The sequence below is a fragment of the Lathamus discolor genome, chromosome 12 (assembly GCF_037157495.1).
Source record: "Lathamus discolor isolate bLatDis1 chromosome 12, bLatDis1.hap1, whole genome shotgun sequence".
NCBI lineage: Eukaryota > Metazoa > Chordata > Aves > Psittaciformes > Psittacidae > Lathamus > Lathamus discolor.
Genome location: NC_088895.1, coordinates 14,421,602 through 14,442,633, shown reverse-complemented (window position 1 = coordinate 14,442,633; position 21,032 = coordinate 14,421,602). Strand labels below are relative to the sequence as shown.

Sequence of the window (21,032 nt, the reverse complement as noted above, 5' to 3'; positions counted from 1 at the left end):
GGGCTGGGCCTCTCCCATTCTTTCTCCCCTCCATCTGCCTTCTGCTCTCTGCTCCCCGTTGGGCCCCTCCAGGCCCTGGGCCTCAGCTCTGCTGCTCCTCCTTTCTCTGCAGGATGAGCTGCCCTTGTCTTTCCTCTACCTTTAGGGTGTTGCTTGCTCCTCTTCCTCCTGGGGCTGGATGGCTCAGCTGGCATCCCCTGGAGCACCCACCCACAGCGCCCATGGGGTGGCTGCAGGATGGAGCTGTGAGCCCAGCTCCTCTGTACCTGGACACCAGGAAGGTCACTGGGCTCAAGGCAGGACAAGGGTCTGGCGAGGGCCAATTGGGCATGGATAACAGGCACAGGAGCCACCCCATGGCAGAAGGGCTGGGAGCAGCCCTGGGGTGCTCTTGGCACAGCTCTGCAGCCTCCTGGCTCCAGCGGTTCCTTCTCCCTTTCCCTGGGATGTTCTCCTGGGGCGGGCAAGAGCCTGTGTCCTCCTGAGCTGCTGCCAGGCTGCAGCTGCAGCCAAAGCTGTGCTGCTTGTGCCAGGGCAGGGTTTCCTGGAGTGTTTAGGATGGAGCAGGGATCATGTTCCCGGAGGGGCCCTCCCTCTGCTCCCTGAGCCGAGGAGATCAGCATCATCCAGGCTCTTGCTCCCTGAGTCCCCTCCAGATCAGCCTGTGCCCAGGCAACGTGTGGGATGCTGAGCACGGGTGCATGGCTCAGCCCTGCCTCCCCCCCCCCTCAGCATTCCTGCCCCTGAGCATTGCTCCTCCACAGCCCAGCCCCGAGCCCCAGCTCTTTGCTCTTTAATCATACTCCACGCTGCTGCTGCTCTGATGCTGCACAGAAAGATGCCAGCACCGCCCCAGGGCTCTGTCGCTGCTGGCACCAGTGACTGTGGGTACCCCACAGCTGGTTCCTGCCTCCAGCACTGAGCAAAGCCCATGGCAGAGCTGGGGCTGGGGTCAGCTGCTCTCCCAGCCCTCCATCCTCTGCATGGTTCCCCCAAACTGCTTTGCTTCCTGCTGCGAAACAACCCAGCAACGGGGGAAGATGCAGGAACGTGGCCACTGAATGGATGCATGAAACCCAGCTGCGGCCCGTGAGCCCTGGGCCACGCTGCCCTGCATGAGGGGTCCCTGCTGCTGCATCCCCGAGCTCAGGTACGTGCACACGGGGTCCTTTGTCTGTGCGATGGCTGAGGGCCGAGCACGCTGCGTCCTCCCGCAGGGGAGGTGGGCCCAGACACGGCTCAACCGCAGCACAAAGCAGGAGGCTGGAGCTGGGCTCCTGCTTTACGTCACCGCGGAGCAGCGGCAGCAGCGAGATACCCCCCCCCCCCCCCCGCCCCCCCTTCCTTTTAATTCCCTTGCAATTTCTGTCCAAAAATAACCCCAGCTCCCTCCTCCGGGAATGCTGCGCATCACGGCCCTGGCTCCCGCGCCCCTCCGCATTAGCCGGGGAGCTGCTGAACGAAGCCATTATCTGATGGCACATCACAGCCTTGCTTGAAAGCACGTTCGGAGAGCACAGGGTTGTTGTGTTGCTCGTGCAGGGATGGAGGGGATGCTCCAGGTTTCCTCGGCTGGGCAGCAGCAGAGAGGATATTGCCCTGGGTGGGTTGTGCCCCCCCCCCGTCCCTCCTCGATGGCCATTGCCCCTGCCAGGGAAACCTGGGGCTCTGCAGGCATCGGGCAATGGTGTTTCATAGAATGGTTTGGGTTGGAAAGGACCTTAAAGCTCATCCAGTTCCAAATCCCTGCCATGGGCAGGAACACCTTCCACTGGAGCAGCTTGATCCACCCTGGCCTTGGACACTGGATTTAACTGGGATGTCCCCGTGACCCTGCTCCTCGGCAGTGCGGCAGTGCAGGATGCAGCTGGTGTGGAGCCATATGGAGGTGGGCAAGGCAGCCCCCCACGTTCTCCCTGTGGTTATGGGGAGCCAGCCTGCCCCAGCCAGCACAGGTGACACCTATGGGTCATTGCTGCGGGGCCAGATGGGTCCCCATGACCCCCGCCCCACAGGGCTCCCCCAAACCTTCTGCACATCCTCTGTGATGTGGCCACGGGTGCCCTGTGGGGTCCCAGTGCTGTGGGCAGCACCCGGACCCCAATCACCCCAAGAGGCAGCGCTGGGGCTGGGCTGGTGCAGGCAGAGGATGGGGTTGGGGGGAGCTGGTGCTGGCCCCCATGGGGTGTCCCATGGAGGAGGGATGTCCCCAGCACTGAGCCTCAGCCCCTGTCCCAGCCAGGCTCAGACAAATGCATCCCATGGGAGCAGGGGGACAGTACGGGGTTGCACCAGGGCAGGATACAGCTCCCCCTGTGCATCAGCGGGACCCTGCCTGCGGTCCAGGGCTCTGCAAACTGGTTCCACACATTCAAACCACAGAACAGTTTACACCGGGGTTACACTGAACGCTCGAGCTCCCCACGGAAGCACTTCATCATGTTCAAAAATATTTAATCCCAGCAATTTTCACATTGTTCTTATAAAAACAGACCTGTATGAAGGGGAATGAAATGCTTCGTACATTTTTGGCACGTTTTTCCTTTTTTTTTTTTTTTTCTTTTTCTTTTTTAACCTTTACAAATTACAAACACACATTCATTGTTTTTAAAGGAAAAAACCACCCCTCAGTCTCAGCTGTACACTGCAGAGATGCACGAACCACCCCGGAACTAAACCAGCCTCCCGTGGTTACCATTGCTGTTCTATAGGGGCAAAGGAGAGACACCGGCAGCCCAGGACACGGTGGTGGCTTCGCTGCCCTCCCCAGGGCCTGGCTATGGAGGTTGGTGGCATGGGGGGCCTGGGGAGGAGGTGGCCCTTAGGGCTGTGTGGGGATGGGAGGCAGCCCTGCAGTGTCTGGCTCTGGCAGGGGTGAAGGCAGTGGGAGAGTGCAGGGGATGCTGAGGCTCCAGCTGGGGTTTGCCTGTGGTGGGACCTGCTTTGAGGGGCTGATTCCTGCCTGTCCTGCTCCCCACGGGCTGGTCTGTGCCAGAGCCAGGCACTGCCTGCCCTTCCTGCCCCAGTAACCTCCATCTCCATCCCCTCTCCATTGCCTGTCCCACCATGAGCCCCAGCACGGGGGCTGCACTGCCTTGGTGCCTGCCTGGCACCACCACCTGCATGCTGGGGACCCCCTCGTAGCCCATCCTGCTTACCCTGAGATGCTACCGAGGGGTAAGGAGAGACCGCTGGGTTCTCATGGCAAGGGTCATGGTGAGCGTGGCTAAAGAGGCAGAGGCTGCAGAGCTCCCCTTCACTGTGTGAGGCTCCCCATGGCCCCGGGCTGCTGGGCTCACTGGTTAATGCCTCTCCATAGAGCTGGGGCTCCTGGCCCACTGCCTCTCCAGCATCCAAAGCAAAGCAGGGAAAGCAAAGCGGGATGTACCGAGTGTGTGCCAGGGCATCCCCTGCGCCGGCCGGCAGCGTTCCTGAGCCACGCTCCGCTTCCACAGCCAGGCCAGTCCCTGTGCTGCTGGCACACAACCCACTGCGGCCCCTGCTTGGGAAGAGGGGAGCTGGGAGCCGCGGGGTGGGGAGGGCTGGTGAGACCCTGCGGCAAACCTCGGCTCCCAGCAATGGGCTGCAGCTCTTGCAATGGGGGCGGGTTTAATTCTGACACCAGAACCGCAACAACCCCGCTGTGTGGGTGTGAACAGAGCCAGGGGATGTGTCCCCCTCCCACTGCCCTGGCCTCGCTGGACCCAGCCCTGCCCCGCTGCCGCCTGCGCCCGGGCTCTGCAGCACACCTACCCCAGCTTAAATAGAATAAATACAGTGAAGAAAACAGTAAAATCTTCCAGAAAGAGGCAAAAGGAAAGACAACAGCGGGTCCAGGGGTCCAACCAAACTCCACGTGGGCTCTGGATTAGTTACTGAGGAAGTCTATGAGAGCACAGTAAGTTCGCAGCCAGAGACTCTCTTACCACTGTCCTTATATCGAAACTTCGTATTCTCTTGTTTCCTGGAGGGAAGGAAAAGCCAGTTGAAGGAGCAGCTGCTTTTCAGGATAACCCCACCATTCCCAGAGGGAAAGAGAGGCCCTGAGTGTTATTCTGCTCCTGGGGAAGCGATGCCTTCCCTACCACTTCCCTCCCAGCCACTGGGAGCAACAGGGATGGAGCCTCCCATCACTCCGAGCACCCTGCACCCCCGGGCCAACGCGTGGCTCCCATCAGGACGGTGCTGGGAGCAGCGGGCGCAGCAGCACTCACCCCTGTCTCATAGATGGGGTTGTCGAACTCCGTTTCTACCGTGATCTGGCTGTAGGGGTGGGAGTACATGAGGGGCAGGCGGAGGCTGGAGTAGTACCGACACCTGCGGGAGAGCAGGAGTCACTGGGCTGCACAGAACGGAGCACAAACAGCCCCGGCCTCCCACATCCCACATCCTGGCTCTGTGCCCTGCTCGCGGGGACCATTCCCTGGGCTCATGGCAGGGCTTGGACTCGATGAGCTACAAAGGTCCCTTCCAATCCAAACCATTCTGTGATGCTGAGCAAGCCCCAGCCATGTCCCCGCATCCCTCCCCACCATCCCCAGCCCAACTGCACTCCTCACCTTGTGAGATAGATGTAGGCTCCTCCCAGCAGCAAGGAGATGATCAGCACCGGGATGAATATGGCTAGGGCCATGTTTCCTCCCTCCAGCGACGTCTCTGCAGCAGCTTCTGCTACTAAAAGGACAAGATCTATCAGGTTGGCATTTGCAAACACCCTGTGATCCCCTCTGCTGCTCCCCTCCCTCCTCCCCGCTCCACACAGGCTCTGGCTGAGGGCCCTGCACAGGGCTTATCCACCGGATGCATTTCACTCACCTTCCAGAGCGTGTTCAAAGCTGTCTTGATTCACTGGAAGAGAAACAGAGAGTTACCGGTACGTAACTGGGTTTGATGGGGGCTTGCTGCATGGGGACCCCAGCCCCGCGGTTTCTCTGCCCCATTTGGTCCCAAGCCATGTTACAAACCTGCAGCTTTTGATCAGTTCTAGGTTCTTGTAAGCACATGCAGGGGACTGAGGGACTGGGCAAGCGAGATGCCAGCCAAACGGCCCTGCCTGGGGCAGTGGTACCCCACAGAGCCCTGCTGCCAGGGCTTCTTAAGTTGTAATTAAGAACAATCCATCCCTGAAGTGTAGTGGCAAGAGAAGGATCCTCCTGTGTCCCAAAAGGACACTAAATCCAGACCTTACTTAGAGGGTTTCCTGGGGTAGAGCTCTCCCATATTGGTGGGTACCCAAGGAGAGCATCCCTGCCGAGATGAGCAAATGCCTATGGGAAGCAGCAAAGCAGCGAGCAGCCAGGCCTGCCCGGCACTGCCAGCACCATGGCTGGGGGGTTCTCTCCCCCTCCCCAGGGCAGCAGAGCTTGTGCAGCTCAGATCCAGGTCCCAGATGAGTTTAGGTCCCAGCTTGAGGTCTGCTGCTGGATGGAGGTCCTTGGGCTATCCCAGGCTGGGGACAGAGGCTTTGGTGTCCCCGTGTCCCACATCCACCCCCCACAGTTACCTTTGCAGATGGGCAGGGGTCCACTCCAGTGGGACGGCTGCCCCAGGATGCATTTGATGGTCACCTCCCCCATGAGTTCAAAGCCCTCATAGCACATGAAGGTCAGGGACTCTCCGGGCAAGTAGAGGCGCTTATAAAGTATTTGGTAGCCGTTCTCTGGCAGTCCTGGGTTATCGCAGGCCAGCGACTCCTCGGCTGAAAGGGAATAGATCCCGGGATGAGCCCCAGGGTGTGAGCGGAGAGACGAGCACAGGGGACACAGGGAAGCACCCAAGGTCTCAGCCACCCCCCTCTAGGTAGCTCAAAGCTCTTCACCACCCCATGCAGCCAGGGAAGGTCTTGGCTGCAGGAAAAGGCTTCCTGGCCCCCCAGGCAGAGGAGCTGAGCTGCAGCAGAGCAGGAGGAGCTGCCCCAACTCACAGACACAGTGCGGGAGCCGCGAGGTCCAGATGGGCGTCCCGGTCTCGCGGCTGTAGCAGGTCAGCAGGGAGCTGCCCTCCAGCACGAAGCCGGGGTTGCACGTGTACTGGATGGTGGTCCCCACCAGCAGCACCGGGTCGGAGATGAGCCGGGTCGAGTGCTCCACCTCCCCCGGGTCCGTGCAGTACATGACTGGGGAGGAGAAGCCGCCTGAGCCGCAGCCCCAGGCCCGGCAGCGGAGGCAGGGGATGCGATGGGGCCGCAGCGCACGCTGCTGGGGCACTCACTCTTCTCGCAGAAGGGGGGGTCGCTGCTCCAGCTGAGGTCCCACTGGCAGGTGAGGGTGTCGCTGCCCACGATGTCGTAGCCCGGGTCGCACTGGTAGGTGATCTTGGCCCCTCTCACCAGCTCCGTGTGTGACGTGGTTTTCCAGCCGTTCTGGATCTCGGGCAGGTCGGAGCAGGAGTCGTTGCGGGACACCTCTGCAGCCAAGAGGGATGCTGCTGTGGCCACCGAGTGCGGCCCTCCTTGGAGCCACGGAGTGTGGACACACAGCTCTGCCAAGCACCCGTCCCTCCCCATGCACCACAAATGGCCCATGCAGCAGCCCCTGGGCAGCAGCAGGCAGAATCATAGACTCATAGAATGGTTTGGGTTGGAAGGGACCTTAAAACTCCCCCAGCTCCAACCCCTGCCACGGGCAGGGACCCCTTCCCCTGGAGCAGCTTGCTCCAAGCCCCTGTGTCCAACCTGGCCTTGAGCACTGCCAGGGATGGGGCAGCCACAGCTCCTCTGGGCACCCTGTGCCAGCGCCTCAGCACCCACTTCCCTACATCTAACCTAAATCTCTGCTCTTTCAGTTTAAGGCCATTCCCCCTTGGCTTATCTCTACAGTCCCTCTCTGGGGTGAAGGGAGCTTCCCAGCCCTGACCCTTAAAGCAGGCAGGGGGTTGTGCTGGTAGAAACAAGGCAGTATCAGCGCTGGCATCAGGACAAGCACCGCAGCGTGGGCGCAGCGGGGTCAGCTCCGGCTGCAGGCACAGGAGCAGTACAGGCTCTGGTCATGACACAGCAGGTTCGCTCCGGTGCAGGATTCCTGCCCTGCTCCCCCCACCAGCCCCGTGCCCATGGCTGAGCCTGGCTGCATGTGCTGCAGTGCAGTGAGGAGGGACCTGCAGGCTCACAGGTGATCTGCATTGCAGCTTGTTCTGCCGGTCCTAACCAGAGCCGGCAGCAGCAGGAAGAAAACAGGCTTGGAAGAAGCCTGCCAGGGGAAGCCAGGCTGGGGAGAGGCAGCAGCAAGAGCAGGGCAGCCCTGGGGAAGAAGTGCCCTTCCCAGTCCTTGTCCCTTCCTTGGGCATCAGCCTCCCCTCTCTGGCAGACATGGCTGCACCAAAGGACGATGTGAACAGACATCTCCAAGGGCAGCCTGAGCTGTGAACAGCCATCTCAGGAGCCCATGTTCCATGGGCTTCTGCAGCCTCTCCTGGGAGGACCTCACTGCAGTGCCTCGTGCCTGGCAGAGCCGGGGGGGGGGGCGTCCTGTACACCTATTACCAACAATTCCTCTCCCTGTTTTGCTCTGCAGCTGCACTGGGCCAGACCAGGATAACGGGGACCAAAACCGCCTCTGCCTTCTTGCCGGCCCGGAAGAGGGGACACCCCAGGAGCAACTGACCCTGAGACCTGCTGCGGGCTGGGGTGTCTGCAGGGCTCCGTGGGATGTGCTGGAGTCACAGCTCTCCCTGCTTCGCAACCCAGCGCCTGGACAGCCTGGTCCATGTCCTGGTCCCCACCCGCACAGCAGCGGCAGGGACACCCCCAGCGCCCCGCTCTCCGTACCGATGTAGTTCATGATGAATCCTTGCCCCTTCCCGAAGACGAGCCCGGCCGGGTCCGAGTGGAACTGGATGGTGAGGTCGGGGCTGGAGGAGTAGAGCTTCTGCGGGCCGCTGCTGCCCACGAACTGGCCCAGGATGCGGGCGCTGAGCTCGTCCCCGTCGTACACCGTGAGGATGTCGCTGTTGGTGAGGTTCAGGCTGCAGGGAGAAGCGGGTGAGACCGCGCGGGGGCAGTGTCGGACCGCGGACGGGCGGCTGGGGCGGCCGGGAAGGGCTGGGGGGCGCTGGGCAGCGCCGAGCCCAGCTCCATGCCCAGGGCCAGCCCCGCGGCAGCCTCCATCCGCCTCTTCTGCAGCAGGGATGCGGCTGCCCCTGGAGCTGGGGGGGAAACGGGGCTCTCCTTGCTTCCACAAAGGGCGGGTGAGGGATGCACATCCCAAGGGAGCCACTGATGCCAGCAGCCCGGCTGCCAGGCTGCTCCTCCTGCCCGCTGGGTGCTGATGGTGAGGGCGTTATCAGCTCAGCCCCATGGATGGGCACAGGTTCCACCTTTCCCTGCTCTCATCCTGCTCACCAGCAAAGGGAGCACCTCCAGTACCCAGCGCTGTGCCGGGCAGCACAGGAGGGGCTGGGGCAGGGACCCTGCATCCTCCCCTTCCCATAGGCAGCACCAGGATGCTCCCAGCCCCACAGAATCTCCATCAGGTCAGAGGCACTCTGTGGGCAGCCCGGGCAGTGCGTGTGCAGTACCTGAGGCCCAGGACATGCTCGGTCTCTGCGGGACCCCTGCCCTGCACATCAGCCTTGTCTGGAGGCACCTGCGCTGATCCCCAAGCCTGTTATTAAGAGCGTTCCTGGAAGGCGCCAGCTCATCCCCGTGGCAAGCTGACATTTGCAGGAAACCTCTGCTTCCTGTCAAACACGATTTCCTCGGTGACATTTATGTCTGATGACTTCAGAGCGCTCGGCCTCCAGTTCTGCTCAGCCCAAGCACCCACAGAGCTGGGAGAGGTGCACGGGGAGCTCCCACGTGGGATTTTACAGGGCGCTTTAAAACCGTTATGACTCTAAGCCCCTACTTGAAACGTGCCCTCCCCTTGAGAACCCAGAATAGCATCGGAGGAGATTCCTTTTGCATCAGCAGCATTATCATGCCAAGGGCTCCCAGCCTGAACATCTAATCCATACCCCTCTGACCTCAGAATGTGCCTGCCTGTGACAGTATTCAGAAGCCATCTCAGGAGCCATTAACTACTGCAGTGGATGGTGTAACATCACTTTGAACTCGGAGCAGCACTGGGTGCTGCGCTGGACCTCACCTGAGCGCATCGGAGGGGATTAGGAAAGCTGCAAGGGGGGAGACCAGGGAAATGGTGCAGATCCCTGGGGCAAGGGCAGTGGGGATACTGCACCGGCGGAGCAGAGAGGTCCTGGGCTACTCACAGCTGGATGTCCAGGAACAGCCTCTTCTCCTCGCCAACGTGGACCCTCCAGATGCAGTCCTCCCCCTCTGCATAGGGCTCTGGCCAGTTTGGGGACAGGATCACGCCGGCCACAGCAGTCAGCTCCCCCCCGCACGTGGCTGCATGAGCGAGAGGCAGGCAGGGCTCAGCAGGGTCCAGGGGATGCTTGTCCCAGCAGCCAGCATCACCCTGCGGTGCTGGCACTGACCTCGGCACAGCGGCTCCGTGTCGTTCCAGTACGGGTCCCGCATGTTGACGCACTCGATGACGGCAGGACCCTGCTCCAGGGAGTGCCCGGGGTCGCACGTGAACTCCACCGTGGTGCCCAGGTTGTAGGTGGGGTCCGAGGTGGTGAAGTTCCCGTTCTGGATGTAGGGCTCGTAGCAGTGGCCCCGCTCGAAGGCTGGAAGAGAAGATCCCCCATGAGCCATAGGGGTACGGAGCTGGATGGGAGAGCGCTGCCTTCCCCTGCCCCTCACAGCCTCAGCTCTGGGGTTTGCTCAATGAGCCCTGGGCTCATCCCCAGCTACAAACCCTTCATCCCACCGTGCACGGATGGCCTTTTCCACAGTGAATTTTACAGGCAATTAGGATTAACAACAGCTTATCTGTCCCGAGCTGCACGGGCTTAACCAAACCCCACTTCCACTGTGTACCAGCACCGGTAACGCGCTGCTGTGTCACCGCTTGCTGAGCTGGGACCGCTGCGGGTACCAAACGAGAGCTCATCACCTTCGAAGCGTATGTTGAAAGCCGTGGCTGCCGCAGGCTCCTCGGCCAGGAAGTCGATCCTGATGGAGGAGCCATCGCTGATCACCCCCTCGAAGGGCACGCTGTCAGCACGCAGCGAGTCGTAGAGGACCGCGGACTGGTTCGTGTCCCCGCTGTACACCACCATCCTGCACCGGGGGACACGGCACATGACATGGCAGAAGTGGCCCCGCGCTCCCCTCCTCGCCAGCTCCAGTGCTCCCGGAGCACAGGAGTGGAAAGGAACCATGCAAACAAACGATCACCAGCCAGATAAGTCTCTTTTACTGTGCCATAAACAGGGGCTTTATTCTTTCATTTTACTACAAGCCATAAACCTGCTTTATTGCCTGTTACCAGGCTGAATGCTAATGCTCTTTAAACACAAGGATCAGCACCGTAAGTGTGTTCTTTGTGTTACAGGTGCTGTAGCGTGGGGCTCACAGCTTCTTGCACCGTGGTGCTGAGCAGTGGGTGTTTGGGGAGAGGAGAGGGGCAGTGTGACAGCACACAGCATCACCCCGCAGCCGGCAGGATCAGACCTGCAACATCTCCTGGCACGAAGCGCCGGGCCTGGATACAGGGGCTGGGGCTCTGCGGCTGCTTCTTGCAGCTTTTTCTGCCCAAGACCTGTCGTGCCTCCTGGGTGCATGAACACATAGCTCATGAACCTCCCTTTCTCTGCCCCATCCCCACCATCCTCTGCTGACAGCCTCCATGCTGTACCCGGAGCTTGGGTCAGTGCTGCCCCACAGCATCGCAGGTCTCATCCTGCAGACCAGGCACCAGAAGGGCAGGAGGTGTGACCGGGGGCTGAGACCAGTCTGGGGCTTCCAGGTTTTGGTGTATTCAGGTCCCAGTGAAGCTCCGTGCTCCTCACCCCGGGAAACAGGCTCCCCACAGAGCTGGCACCAGGCTTACGAGCAGCTCCGCAGCCTTACCTGTCCCTCTCTGTCAGCAGGAGCTTCTCAAAGTGGAGGTGCAGCTTCTGGCCCGGGGGGGCCCCGATGGCCCACACGCAGTACATGCTGCTCGACTGGTTCCCGGTGTAGCTGGGCGAGAGGACGCGGCCGATGGTGGCGTTCCGGACCGTCCCGCCGCAGGGCGCTGCCAACACAGAGCACGGCTCTCCGGGACCGCGTTCAAGGCAGGCACGGAGGAACAGCCCTCGTTTTCCCCTTGGCGATCCCAGTGTTCCCCAGCACCGAGGCTGAGGGAGCACGTACCTGAGCAGATGGGCTCCGGGCTGCTCCAGTGCGGCCTCGATGCGTTGATGCACGTCAGCACCCTGGGACCCTGCAGCTCATAGCCCAGGTGGCAGTGGAAATGAGCAACTCCCCCCGAGTGCAAATCCATCACGGTGACGTCTCCGAAGTCGGGCCTCCGTGGGAAGTTGCAGCTCAGCATAAACACTGCAAGGAGCACACACATTTCGGAGCTTGGGGCTGTCGCAGTCAGAGGGGGGGACAGTGACAGCCCTCGCTGCGGGTGCCGGCTGCGGAGCACCAGCAAACGGCCACGCTGCTGCTTCTCAACCTGTTACTGCTTTCGGCCAGACCCAGTTTCTATTTTAGAGAGAATTCACTTGAACTCATCTATTTTTTATAGCTCTTTAAGGAAAAAATAGACCTGCAAGCTGAGCTGTGCAGGAGGAGCTGCTACATGGGATCAGAGATGGGGCAGGGAGGGTGTGAGGAGCTCAGCCAGTGCTGGGGTCCGGGACATCGGTGTGTGTTGTACCCTCTGCTCTGGGCACAAGGGCTATTACGCCCGCCCCAGTGATGCTCTGAGCACGGGCATGCAGTGATACAGGAGCTGTAATCACTGCAGGCTGAGCCCCACGGCCCCGACACGCCATGCCAGCCCTCCTCGCGCACCCCTGGCACTGAGGCACCCACCCTGGTAGTGGAGCTGGAAGGTCCCCACCACCTCGTCCTGGAAGGTGCGGAAGTAGACGGAGATGGTGTTGGTGGGGCTGCGGATCACCTGGCCCTCCACCAGCAGCGTCTGGTTGGCCAGGACCACGAGGGCATCGCCGTCCACGCCACGGATGGAGAGCACCTCCCCGTCCGAGAGGTTCACGCTCTTCACCTGGGTGGGAGCAGAGACCCGTGAGCTGCGGGGTGAAGGTGGGGGTCCCATCCCAGCCATGAACACACAGAGCATGGGAGGCATCGTGGGCAGGAGCTGCTTGTTCGGTGGTGATGGAGCTGTCTGCGCACAGCATGAGCCCAAAGGAACTCTATAACTGCTGACCTCTTCCCTTGGGACTGCGGGCACAGGGCGCTGGAGCTGCACACTTGAGATGCGTTCTGAAGCTGGATGCTTCTGTGCAGCACAAGGTGACCGCATCTGCTTCCCTATTGAAACTGGGGGTTTGAGCAGGCAAGGAGAGTTAGACAGGAGGAACATGAAGGGGTAGCACGAGTCAGGGTGTGTGGGATCCCAGTTCCACCTGCATCTACACTGGAAGCAGCCCTGCACCTCGAGGCACCATAGCATGGAGCAGGCTCACTGGTCCCAGCAGGGCAGGTCTGCAACCAAACCAGGGTACATTTGTATGTAGGGCTTGGTGCTCCCCAGGATTCCTCCCCAGGATCCCTCCTCCACACCGGGGAGTCACAGCAAATGTGCCTAATGAGCGGTCCCAAAAGGCTTTAATTATTATTTGGAAATAGCTGAAAAGTAACCTCACATTTGCATTTCGTGTCCATTTAGCTTAATAAATGGGCTCATATTTCAGCAGAAAGATGCTCATCAGATCATTTGTTTCCTTAAGTGTGCGAGGACCAGGGCTCTATATTTAGCTCACACCACAGCCTTAGCCCGTGATTGCGAGCGCTCCCGACCATGTTGTGACTAGAAGGATCTGCTGCTGTTGTCACAACTCTGCCTGCCTCCAGTGCGCGAGGTGGGGATGTGCCCGGCTCCAAGGGCCACCAGCAGCACTTGGCATCCTCTGACCTTCTGCTGGAATAAGGGAGATTTCCATTGGAGAAACAACCCCAACCCCACTGAGTAACTCCCTGCTTGCCTCAGAGACCCACAAGTCCTGGAAAGGCCGAGGCTGGGTCAGAGCCTGACTGGGCTCACCCCAGAGCATCCTTTTAACTCAGGAGAAACAGATCTTGCCTCAATTTGCAGCAGGATGCTGGGGCACTGCAGAGCCTCTGGTCCTCGCTGCAGGGCAGAGCAGGCCTCAGTCCTCATGGGCACTGTGCAGTGCATCGGCAGCACAAGCCAAGTGCATGCCCCAGACCCCAACCTGCCCCCCAGGGCCTTTCTTCTTCTCCAGGTTTTGTCCTGAAAGCTGCCCCCAGCACCCTGTGCACACACTGAGCCTGCTGCCATAGCTCAGGTCTGATTATTAATAACTGGAACGAATTAAGTGTTATCAGGGATGAATTATTTGGAGCATGGTATCCAGGGATGCTAAAGTGAATAGCTCCCCCCAGCTCCCGCTGGGGCAGAGCTTTGCTTCCTGAGCTGGGTCTGAATCACTGCAAAGACATTTCCAGGGTGTTTCTCAAACACATTTTGCTCTGCAATCACTCAAAGACAAACCTGCTCCCCACCAGCTTCCTCTGATGGCTAGCATCACACACACCATCCAGCACTGAATCGCTCTGGGGAATTGAAACTCTCAGGAGAGCTCTCAAGCAGCTCAGTGCCACCAAGATGCTCTTTCCCCCCATTCCCTGCTGCTGGGAAGGGGCTTCAAGGAGCAGCTCCAGCCTGCAGAGCTCTGCAGAAGAGATGGAGCTGGTGAATGCTGCAGCATCTCCCAGCCCTTTGCAGGGTGCCGTGTGCTGAGGGCATGGCTCAGCTGCACCAGCAGCCTCCTCCTCCTGCAAGCCCGTGCTCAGAGGAGCCTGGAGCAGGGATGTCACTGCACAGCTCCAGTGCCAGGCAGGCAGGATCCTCCGGGGACCGGGAGCGAGGCAGCGGCCTCGCGCCAGGGACCGGCAGCGCTGCGAGGGGACCATATGTGCGAGTCCCTGCCAGGGCTGGGCAGGACGAGTTCCTGCCTTAACCAAAGCCTGCACCAGTGTCAGCTCCCAAAGAGCCTGCTGGGAAGACAGGAGGGATCCTTCGCTCCGGCTGCCAGCGCTGCTCACCCACGACAGATCTCCCGAGGGAAACTCTATCTCCTGCCAAGAAGATTCAAGGGGTATAACCATAAGTACAGTTTAACAGCCCTGGCAGGGCCGTGCAGGGCACCCGCCTGGTATAGGGACATGGCTCTGGCCGCGATGCTGCTGCCAGAGAGCCCAGCAGGGACCCTGAGCACTACACAGCACCACATGGGTCCTTCGCTGTGTTATGCCCCTTCTCCCCAGCCCTGGGTGAGGGGCTGGATGCTGCAAGGAGCTGGGATGCTGCTGGGGGCTGGGATGCTGCTAGGGGCTGGCTGCCAGCCCCTGCCCTCTCCCACCAGTGGCAGCTTGGGCAGGGACACCTCCAGGTTCAGCTCCCTTGTTTGCTGGTCTTTCATGCTCTTCTTGTAGGCTTTGGGGAGCAGCTGGGTACAGGCCTTACAGCAAAGCCTGCTTGTGACAGTGAGAAAAGCCCCAGAGCTTCTGCACCAGCCCCACTGGTCAGGGGTGATGTCCAGGGTGCTTGCATGGACCGAGTTCCTGCACCACGCTGCCTGCCTCCTCCATCCGCACGTATCCTGTGTGAACGTCCTCAGAGAGAGGGGATAAATCTGTTGCTGTACTTGCCGTGAATGCTATTCCTAGCTTCATTGGGACATAAATCACGTCACTGCTGCTGCCTAAATGGTTAAAAGCCTTCTGCAGAGCTCGCTGCCTGCAGCGAGGGTCAGGCACTGCTGATGCTGTTACACAGGAGGACTTCAGCTCGCATCCATGGGCCTGGCACCCCCCTGCCCTCTGCTGAATAGGGCAAGGTGCAGGCAACCGGGGTGCTCAGCACCCTTCTCCAGCTCCCACAGCACCCATCCAGGACAGGGTGCTCCGTGGGTGCTCAGCAGCTCCCGGTGAGGTTGTGCTCAGCCAGCACAGCCCCGCTGCTGTGATCTAATTTGTCTGCAATGCTTAGAAGCATCAGCAAAGTGAGATGCAAAGCTTGGGGGGTGGCGAGGCTAATTTTATGCTCCATTAAAATCTCAGCTTACAACAGAGTGAGGTCAGGAGCGGTGTCACCTGATGGATTATGGACAGAGGCGAGTTTACAGCGGAGCAGCCCGTCCTCAGCACCCCGCGGGGCTGGGGCACAAGTTACTGCTGTGGAAAGGAGCCCAGCACGGCCCAGTCCCGGGTCAGCCTCTCACCAGGGCTTCATTCCACACCGCAGCCGTGCCCAGAGGTCAGCCCCTTGCATGTGCCCACCAGGGGATGGCAGGGACAAGCTCCCTGGAGCTGCTGCTGCTTTTAATGCATGTTCTTAATTACACAGATTGAAAGCGAATGGATTTTAATTGGATGCAAATGGTGACATGGGGAAAGTGCACGAAGGAGAAAGGATTGTGCACCAGAGCATGGAGACCGGGGGCTGGTTTGACGTGGAGACCACGTGAAATGCATCAAGACCCCTGCCCTGCTCCAATCCCCATCAGGCTGTGGGATGCAGAGTTTTGGAGACCACTGTGCCTGGACCAGACCCCTGGCTCTGATGGGTCTGCACAGCACAGGTACCAGCACAGTGGTAGCCCTGGCATGCAGCATGCCCACTAATCCATGCTCCCATGTGTGCAGCTCACAACACTGACAGACACCTTCCTGCAGAAGCAGCCCTGGCTCTCTGCTGCAGCTGCTGTGGGGTTTGCTGCAGAAGGCCTGCAGAATGCCTTGGCCATGTGGTCTTTATCCTGCAATTGGCAGGGACTTGGCCCTGCTTTGCTGTGGGTTGGTGGTATAGTGAGCACAGCACTGCTGCTTCACGCCTTCCCATGAAGGCTCTTTGCAAATTGCTTGCCATGCTCTTGTTCAATTAACCACATGGCATGTTAATGCTTTGATCCTAGCTGATGTTCAGGATGTACCAGTTACCGCTCTATTATGCTAAGAAAAACCTATTTTCCTCCCTGGGAAGGGGTGATTTTAGCCCGTGCCCATGGCCATGGTGCTGTGCATCCTGTGCTGCTGTGGAGCAGAGGCTCAGGCCATGGTGATCCCTGCACCGACGCGCTTCTCACCTGCAGCTCGACGCCGTAGCCGGTGTAGACGGTGACATTGTAGGTGCACTCCAGGTAGCTGTGCTGGGGCAGCGGTGGGTAGTCTGTGGAATCGATGTAGCCCTCGGGGTCGTGGAAGCTCATGCTGCAGAGGACTGGGGGGAATGCGAATCAGGGATTGCACTGGGGAATGGCTCACCCAACAGCTCCCTCCTGCACCCAAACCCCAGCACCCAGGTCCCTGCTCCAGCACCAGCACCACCTAAGCGCAGTCCCACAAACCCAGGGAATGCCACTGATGCCACACGCAGGGATGCTCCCCATTCACTCCCGGAAACCCTGCCCTGATCCCCATGCCCATGCAGGCAGCACAGCTTACCCGGGGTGGGCTCCGTGGTGATGACGGTGGTGGTGATGATGGTGGATGTGGTGGTTTCTTGGCTCTCTTCTGCCGTGTGTGCCTCTGTCTCTGCGCTGTTGGTCTGGTTACCGGCATCCCCGGTGGGAGCCGCGGTGGGAGCACTGCCGGCATCCCCGGTGCTGTCAGTGGGGTGCCACGGTGCTGTCGGTGGCAGGGTGGACGGGGAGATCTGCAGCACAGGGCGGCTGGTGGTGGCCCGGCCCCCCCAGGGCAGCTCGGTGGGGCTCTGCTCCGTGTCCCCACCGCCGGCTGCCGCCCGCGGCTCCTGTGAGGCAGTGGGGAGCCCGGGGCGCAGGGGGCTGGCCGGGGATGCAGCCCTGGGGGACCCCGGTGGGGCAGCCTTGGGCCTCGGGTGCTTCCTCGCCGCATTTGGGTGCTTCGGAGTGGGCGGCTTTTTCTTAACAGGGAACGTCTGTTTCACGGCAGCATCCGGGGCCGTGGTGGGTGCTGGCAGCGCGGGGCTCTGCACCAGCGGCGCCGGATCCTCCGCTGCCGGCTCGGTGCTGTCCTCCGCGGCCGGCAGCAGGTTGAGGGCAGTGGCGTGTCCCAGCTCCCTGGCTCCGACTGAACCCGTGCCGTGCCCCAGCTCCCCGGCTCCATGGGCTGTCTTCTCCACCAGGTCATCTGCGGTGAGAGGGTCTGGGCTGGCAGGGACCAGCGCTGCTCCCGAGCCGCTGTCTGCAAAATACATGGGGAAAAGTGGGATTTGGGCAATTCCAGGTATGGAATTATAACTCGGAATCAGCCCCCCGGGAGCTGCTGCTGATTGAACCCTGCGGATCTCCCAAATGGGCTCATTATGGGAGCGCAGTAACGAGCCTGCACAGATTCCGTGGAAGCTGGGTTTCTGCTGGAACTCGGTGGCCTCCTCTCACCGCTTTCAGAGCTGCTCTGTGATCTCTTTATGCAGAGGTCACTTGTTCGGGGAGGTTCACTCACTCCTGCTGAGTTTGTTGCTGTGGCTCGGTCTCTATGAAAAGCCTTTATTTCTGCGTTTGCCATCAGCAAATGCGGCCATTGCAAAGCACCAGCTCAGGCCACGGCTCTGCCCTGCTGCCTGGTGCGGAGCCAGCACCGATTAAGCAGCTTCCTCCTGCCTCCCGCAGCAAAGCGCCTCCCGCTTCGGCAAAGCCTCTCCTTAGGCTGCCGCTGACCTTTTGTGCCAGGCAAAGCAAGGCGTGAGGAAGAAAGAGCAATCCGAGGCGCCGGCGCCGCGTCGCTGGGAGCTTAATCGCATGAAACACAGATTTATTCCCCAGCAGCGGGCCCGGCTGGGCTGCGGTCGCGGTGTAAAATAAACTGTGAGCAGGGCTGCGGCTGCAGGGAGCTCCAAGAGGCTCCGAGTCAACGTTTTCCATGGAAACAGCAGTTGCCAGGGAAGGAGCGTAACGCACGGCAATTAAGGACCGCAATTCCAGCCCCCTCAGCTCCACGGGGAGGGTTTGGAGCCCCCGGATTGCAGGTCTGTGCCTTCGGGCAGGGTGGGAGCCTGGATGGGCATGGGGGGGGGGGGCATAGAATCATCACAGCGTGGTTTGGGTTGGAAGCGACCTTAAAGCTCCTCCAGCCCCAACCCCTGCCACGGGCAGGGACCCCTTCCACTGGAGCAGCTTGCTCCAAGCCCCTGTGTCCAACCTGGCCTTTACATACTGTAAACAAGGGCACAACACATGAGTGAAATGAAACTCGACTGTTTTGCATTTCACACTCTGGACCAGAACGGAAAGGGAGAACAGAGCTTTCGGATGGAAACCCTGAAACACGGGGACCCTGCTGTGGGCACAGCTCCCCGCTGTCCCACCACCGTTCACTGCACCCTGTGATTTTCGTGCCTTTCCACTTCTGCTGCCTTAGCTCTGCCTAAGTGCTGATCCTGCAGCCCTGGGGTGCTGCTTCGTGCAGAGCTGTGCTCTCACCGGACCTGGTTTGCAAGCACAACGCTCAGCTCTGCATCATCTGGATGTGCAGCATCAGGCGCATCACAGGACCCAGGCTCATGCACCATAAGGTGACAGTGCTCACCCAGGGACCCTGCCACTGTCACCTCCACATGTGCCAGGGAGAAAAGGGACCCATAGTGGCCCTTGAATGCCCCAGGGGTCCCCATCCTTTATAGCCAAGCAGCTATTCTTGCTGCAGTTGTGCCGGGGGGCCCTTGCATATGCCGCTGTTGGGACAAACAGGCCTGTGCTGCCCCAAGGCACCGTGTCCTGCTGCCAGCCACAGACCCACAGGAGAGCCTATCCCAGATACCGAGCCCTTCCCGGCCTCTCCCAGCGTGTTTCCCATGACTTAAAACATTAATTCTTTAATTAGCCTTGGTTCGGTAAATTCATTAACGGATTCCCTCAGCGCATTAGGAGGCGTTTCACACACATCGTCTGCAACCACCGACTTGTGCTGGCTCTGAATAATCTCCCCTGGCTCCCTGGGGAGGTTGGTGCCTCTGCATCCCCACAGAGGCTGCTGCTGGGGCAGCCCAGCAGCTCCTGCACCTTCCACTTATGTCTGAGTGTGTCTGCTTCCCTCTTCACGCTGCTCCTGGGCTAAGCCTGGCCTCTATGGGCACCCTGCTGTGGGCTGATGGGGGGAATCGGTCCCCAGGGCAGAGCCAGCATCAGCTCTCCAGCACTGAGAGCAGGATTCTTCTGTGCTTTAGGCTTCGTTTCCCAGCCTGAGCCTGGAATGGGCTCTGCCACTGCTGCTGGTCTTCTCCAAACACTGGTTTTGGTGCTCTGGCGCAAAATGCTTTCTCCATAGGGGAGAAGATGGGGCTGTCAGACAAGGAGGAGGCGGCACAGCCCCGGGAGGTGAGGGGAGGGTGGGACATGGTGGGACACAGGCTCACAGTGGGACAGGCAGGAACCCGAGGCCCTAAAGCCGGTGTGTTACCAGGAACAGGGAACCAGCATCCCCAGGTTATTTCCCAAGTGAACTCTAATTCTTAATGGATGTTGCCGTTAAACCATATTTTATGCTTGCAGAAAGTTGACTAATTTCTTATTAGATCCTTTGCCAGGATGCATTTAAATGATTCTGTCCTTAACAAAGCATGAAATAAAACACTCTGTGTAGCGACTCTCTAATGAGATACTTAACATGCTTTAGTTTGTAAAGGGCAAATGTGTATTTCAGGGAAGCTTAGAACAGCATAGCCAGGCTGGAGTGGGGTGGTAGAGGCGGGGTGGGGGGGGGCTGGCATCGAGGATTAATAAGGGCATATTCCACGTTACCAGAGAGAGGAGTGATGAATGATCTGCACTCCAGATTGCATCGCCACCCCCGAGCCAGGGCTGTGCTCCAGCGTGTCCCCACCGCAGGCCCTGCCAGCCCTGCTGCTGCATCCCGGTGCTGCCATCCCTGGTGCTGCATCCCGGTGCTGCCATCCCTGGTGCTGCATCCCAGTGCTGCCATCCCTGGTGCCCCTCCTGGTGCCCCCGTGCTGCCTCATGGGCCTCTCCACGGGCATGCAGAGCCCATGACGGGGCTGTCACTGACTGCAGAGGTGGATTCCCCTGCCCACGGCATTCCTAGGGTGAGCAGGACTTCAGGAAAAGCAAAGAGCAGGAAGAGCAGAACCAAGTATCCTCATCCTTAAGGAAGGCTCCATAATGGTATTAGGATAAGGGTGGGCTTTGGTAAGATGCTTTCCATACCGATATGAATGCAAACGGCACCTCCAAGGACTATGGGTCACATCTGACCTTGCTCTAATCTGCTAAACCAGCTCTGGAGGAAGTGAATGCTATCAAGATGTACAAGGGGTTTACCTTGTATCACGATCAGGAGCACTCTGCAGGCGGCTTGGGGCTGGAAAGGCTTCTCTAAACCCAGGAAAGCCTCCACAGCCCCTGGGCACAGCACTGGGCACCGCGCTCTGCACCCCGGCACTGGCACGAGCGCTGCTCCTGCAGGACGGGAAGAAACGTCCGGGATGGTGTGGAGCACAAGTGACCTCAATGCGAAATGACAGCTCCTCTTCAGGTCTATTCTGGGATCTGCCTGGATACCGGCGTGTAAACAGCGCGGAAGGAAGCTCAGCTCGGGGAGGACACCTCCAACCAGCTCTCACTCCCCCACGCTTTATACTTAGCGCCGTCGGAAGCGCTCGCTCCTCTGCAGGGCGCGGGTGGGAGCGGGCGGCTGCTGCCGGGCTCCCAGCGGGAGCACAGCCCCGATCCACAGGGACAGGGTGATGGCAGGGGCTGGAGGCGCAGCGCGGCAGGGGCAGCACGGAGCAGGGCACCAGCCACCTTGCAGCACCGTCAGCTGCTCACGGAGGGCCCCCAGCACCAAAAGCATCCTCAAATATCCAGATATGAATACAAATGACACTTCGGAACCTGCTCACAGTCCGTGCAGTCCTCCTGCCCACACAAAGAACAGCTTATTCTTCTGATAATACTTTCTCAGGTGCAAGCAGCCTTTTCTTTCTGCCATCTTGGACAGTTTTCTCTTGCTCTTTGGGAGAATTCTACTCAGAATTAAATCTGAG

At 59.9% G+C, this 21,032-nt stretch overlaps 1 protein-coding gene across 1 annotated transcript; it reads right to left on the bottom strand.

The window, feature by feature from the left end:
• Positions 1–3,925: 3,925 nt before the first annotated feature.
• Positions 3,926–17,228, bottom strand: SEZ6L (seizure related 6 homolog like). The gene is made up of 16 exons (XM_065692892.1): positions 16,496–17,228; positions 16,138–16,271; positions 11,876–12,068; positions 11,204–11,389; positions 10,919–11,084; positions 9,960–10,126; positions 9,436–9,630; positions 9,208–9,346; positions 7,766–7,962; positions 6,211–6,405; positions 5,924–6,115; positions 5,504–5,698; positions 4,816–4,848; positions 4,560–4,674; positions 4,215–4,317; positions 3,926–3,964 (listed from the first exon to the last, which is right to left on the bottom strand). Exons 1-16 carry the CDS (start codon positions 17,226–17,228, stop codon positions 3,935–3,937), a joined length of 2,973 nt encoding a protein of 990 aa, XP_065548964.1. The 3' UTR covers positions 3,926–3,934.
• Between the last annotated feature and the right edge of the window lie 3,804 nt (positions 17,229–21,032).

Excerpts from the sequence above, each read along its gene's own strand:
- SEZ6L (XM_065692892.1), bottom strand. The coding sequence starts at position 17,228 with ATGTATTTTGCAGACAGCGGCTCGGGAGCAGCGCTGGTCCCTGCCAGC. Across the intron at positions 6,116-6,210 it reads CCCCCCCTTCTGCGAGAAGA|TCATGTACTGCACGGACCCG; the intron begins GTGAGTGCCCCA and ends TCTCCTCCCCAG. Across the intron at positions 3,965-4,214 it reads ACCCCATCTATGAGACAGGG|GAAACAAGAGAATACGAAGT; the intron begins GTGAGTGCTGCT and ends CCTTCCCTCCAG.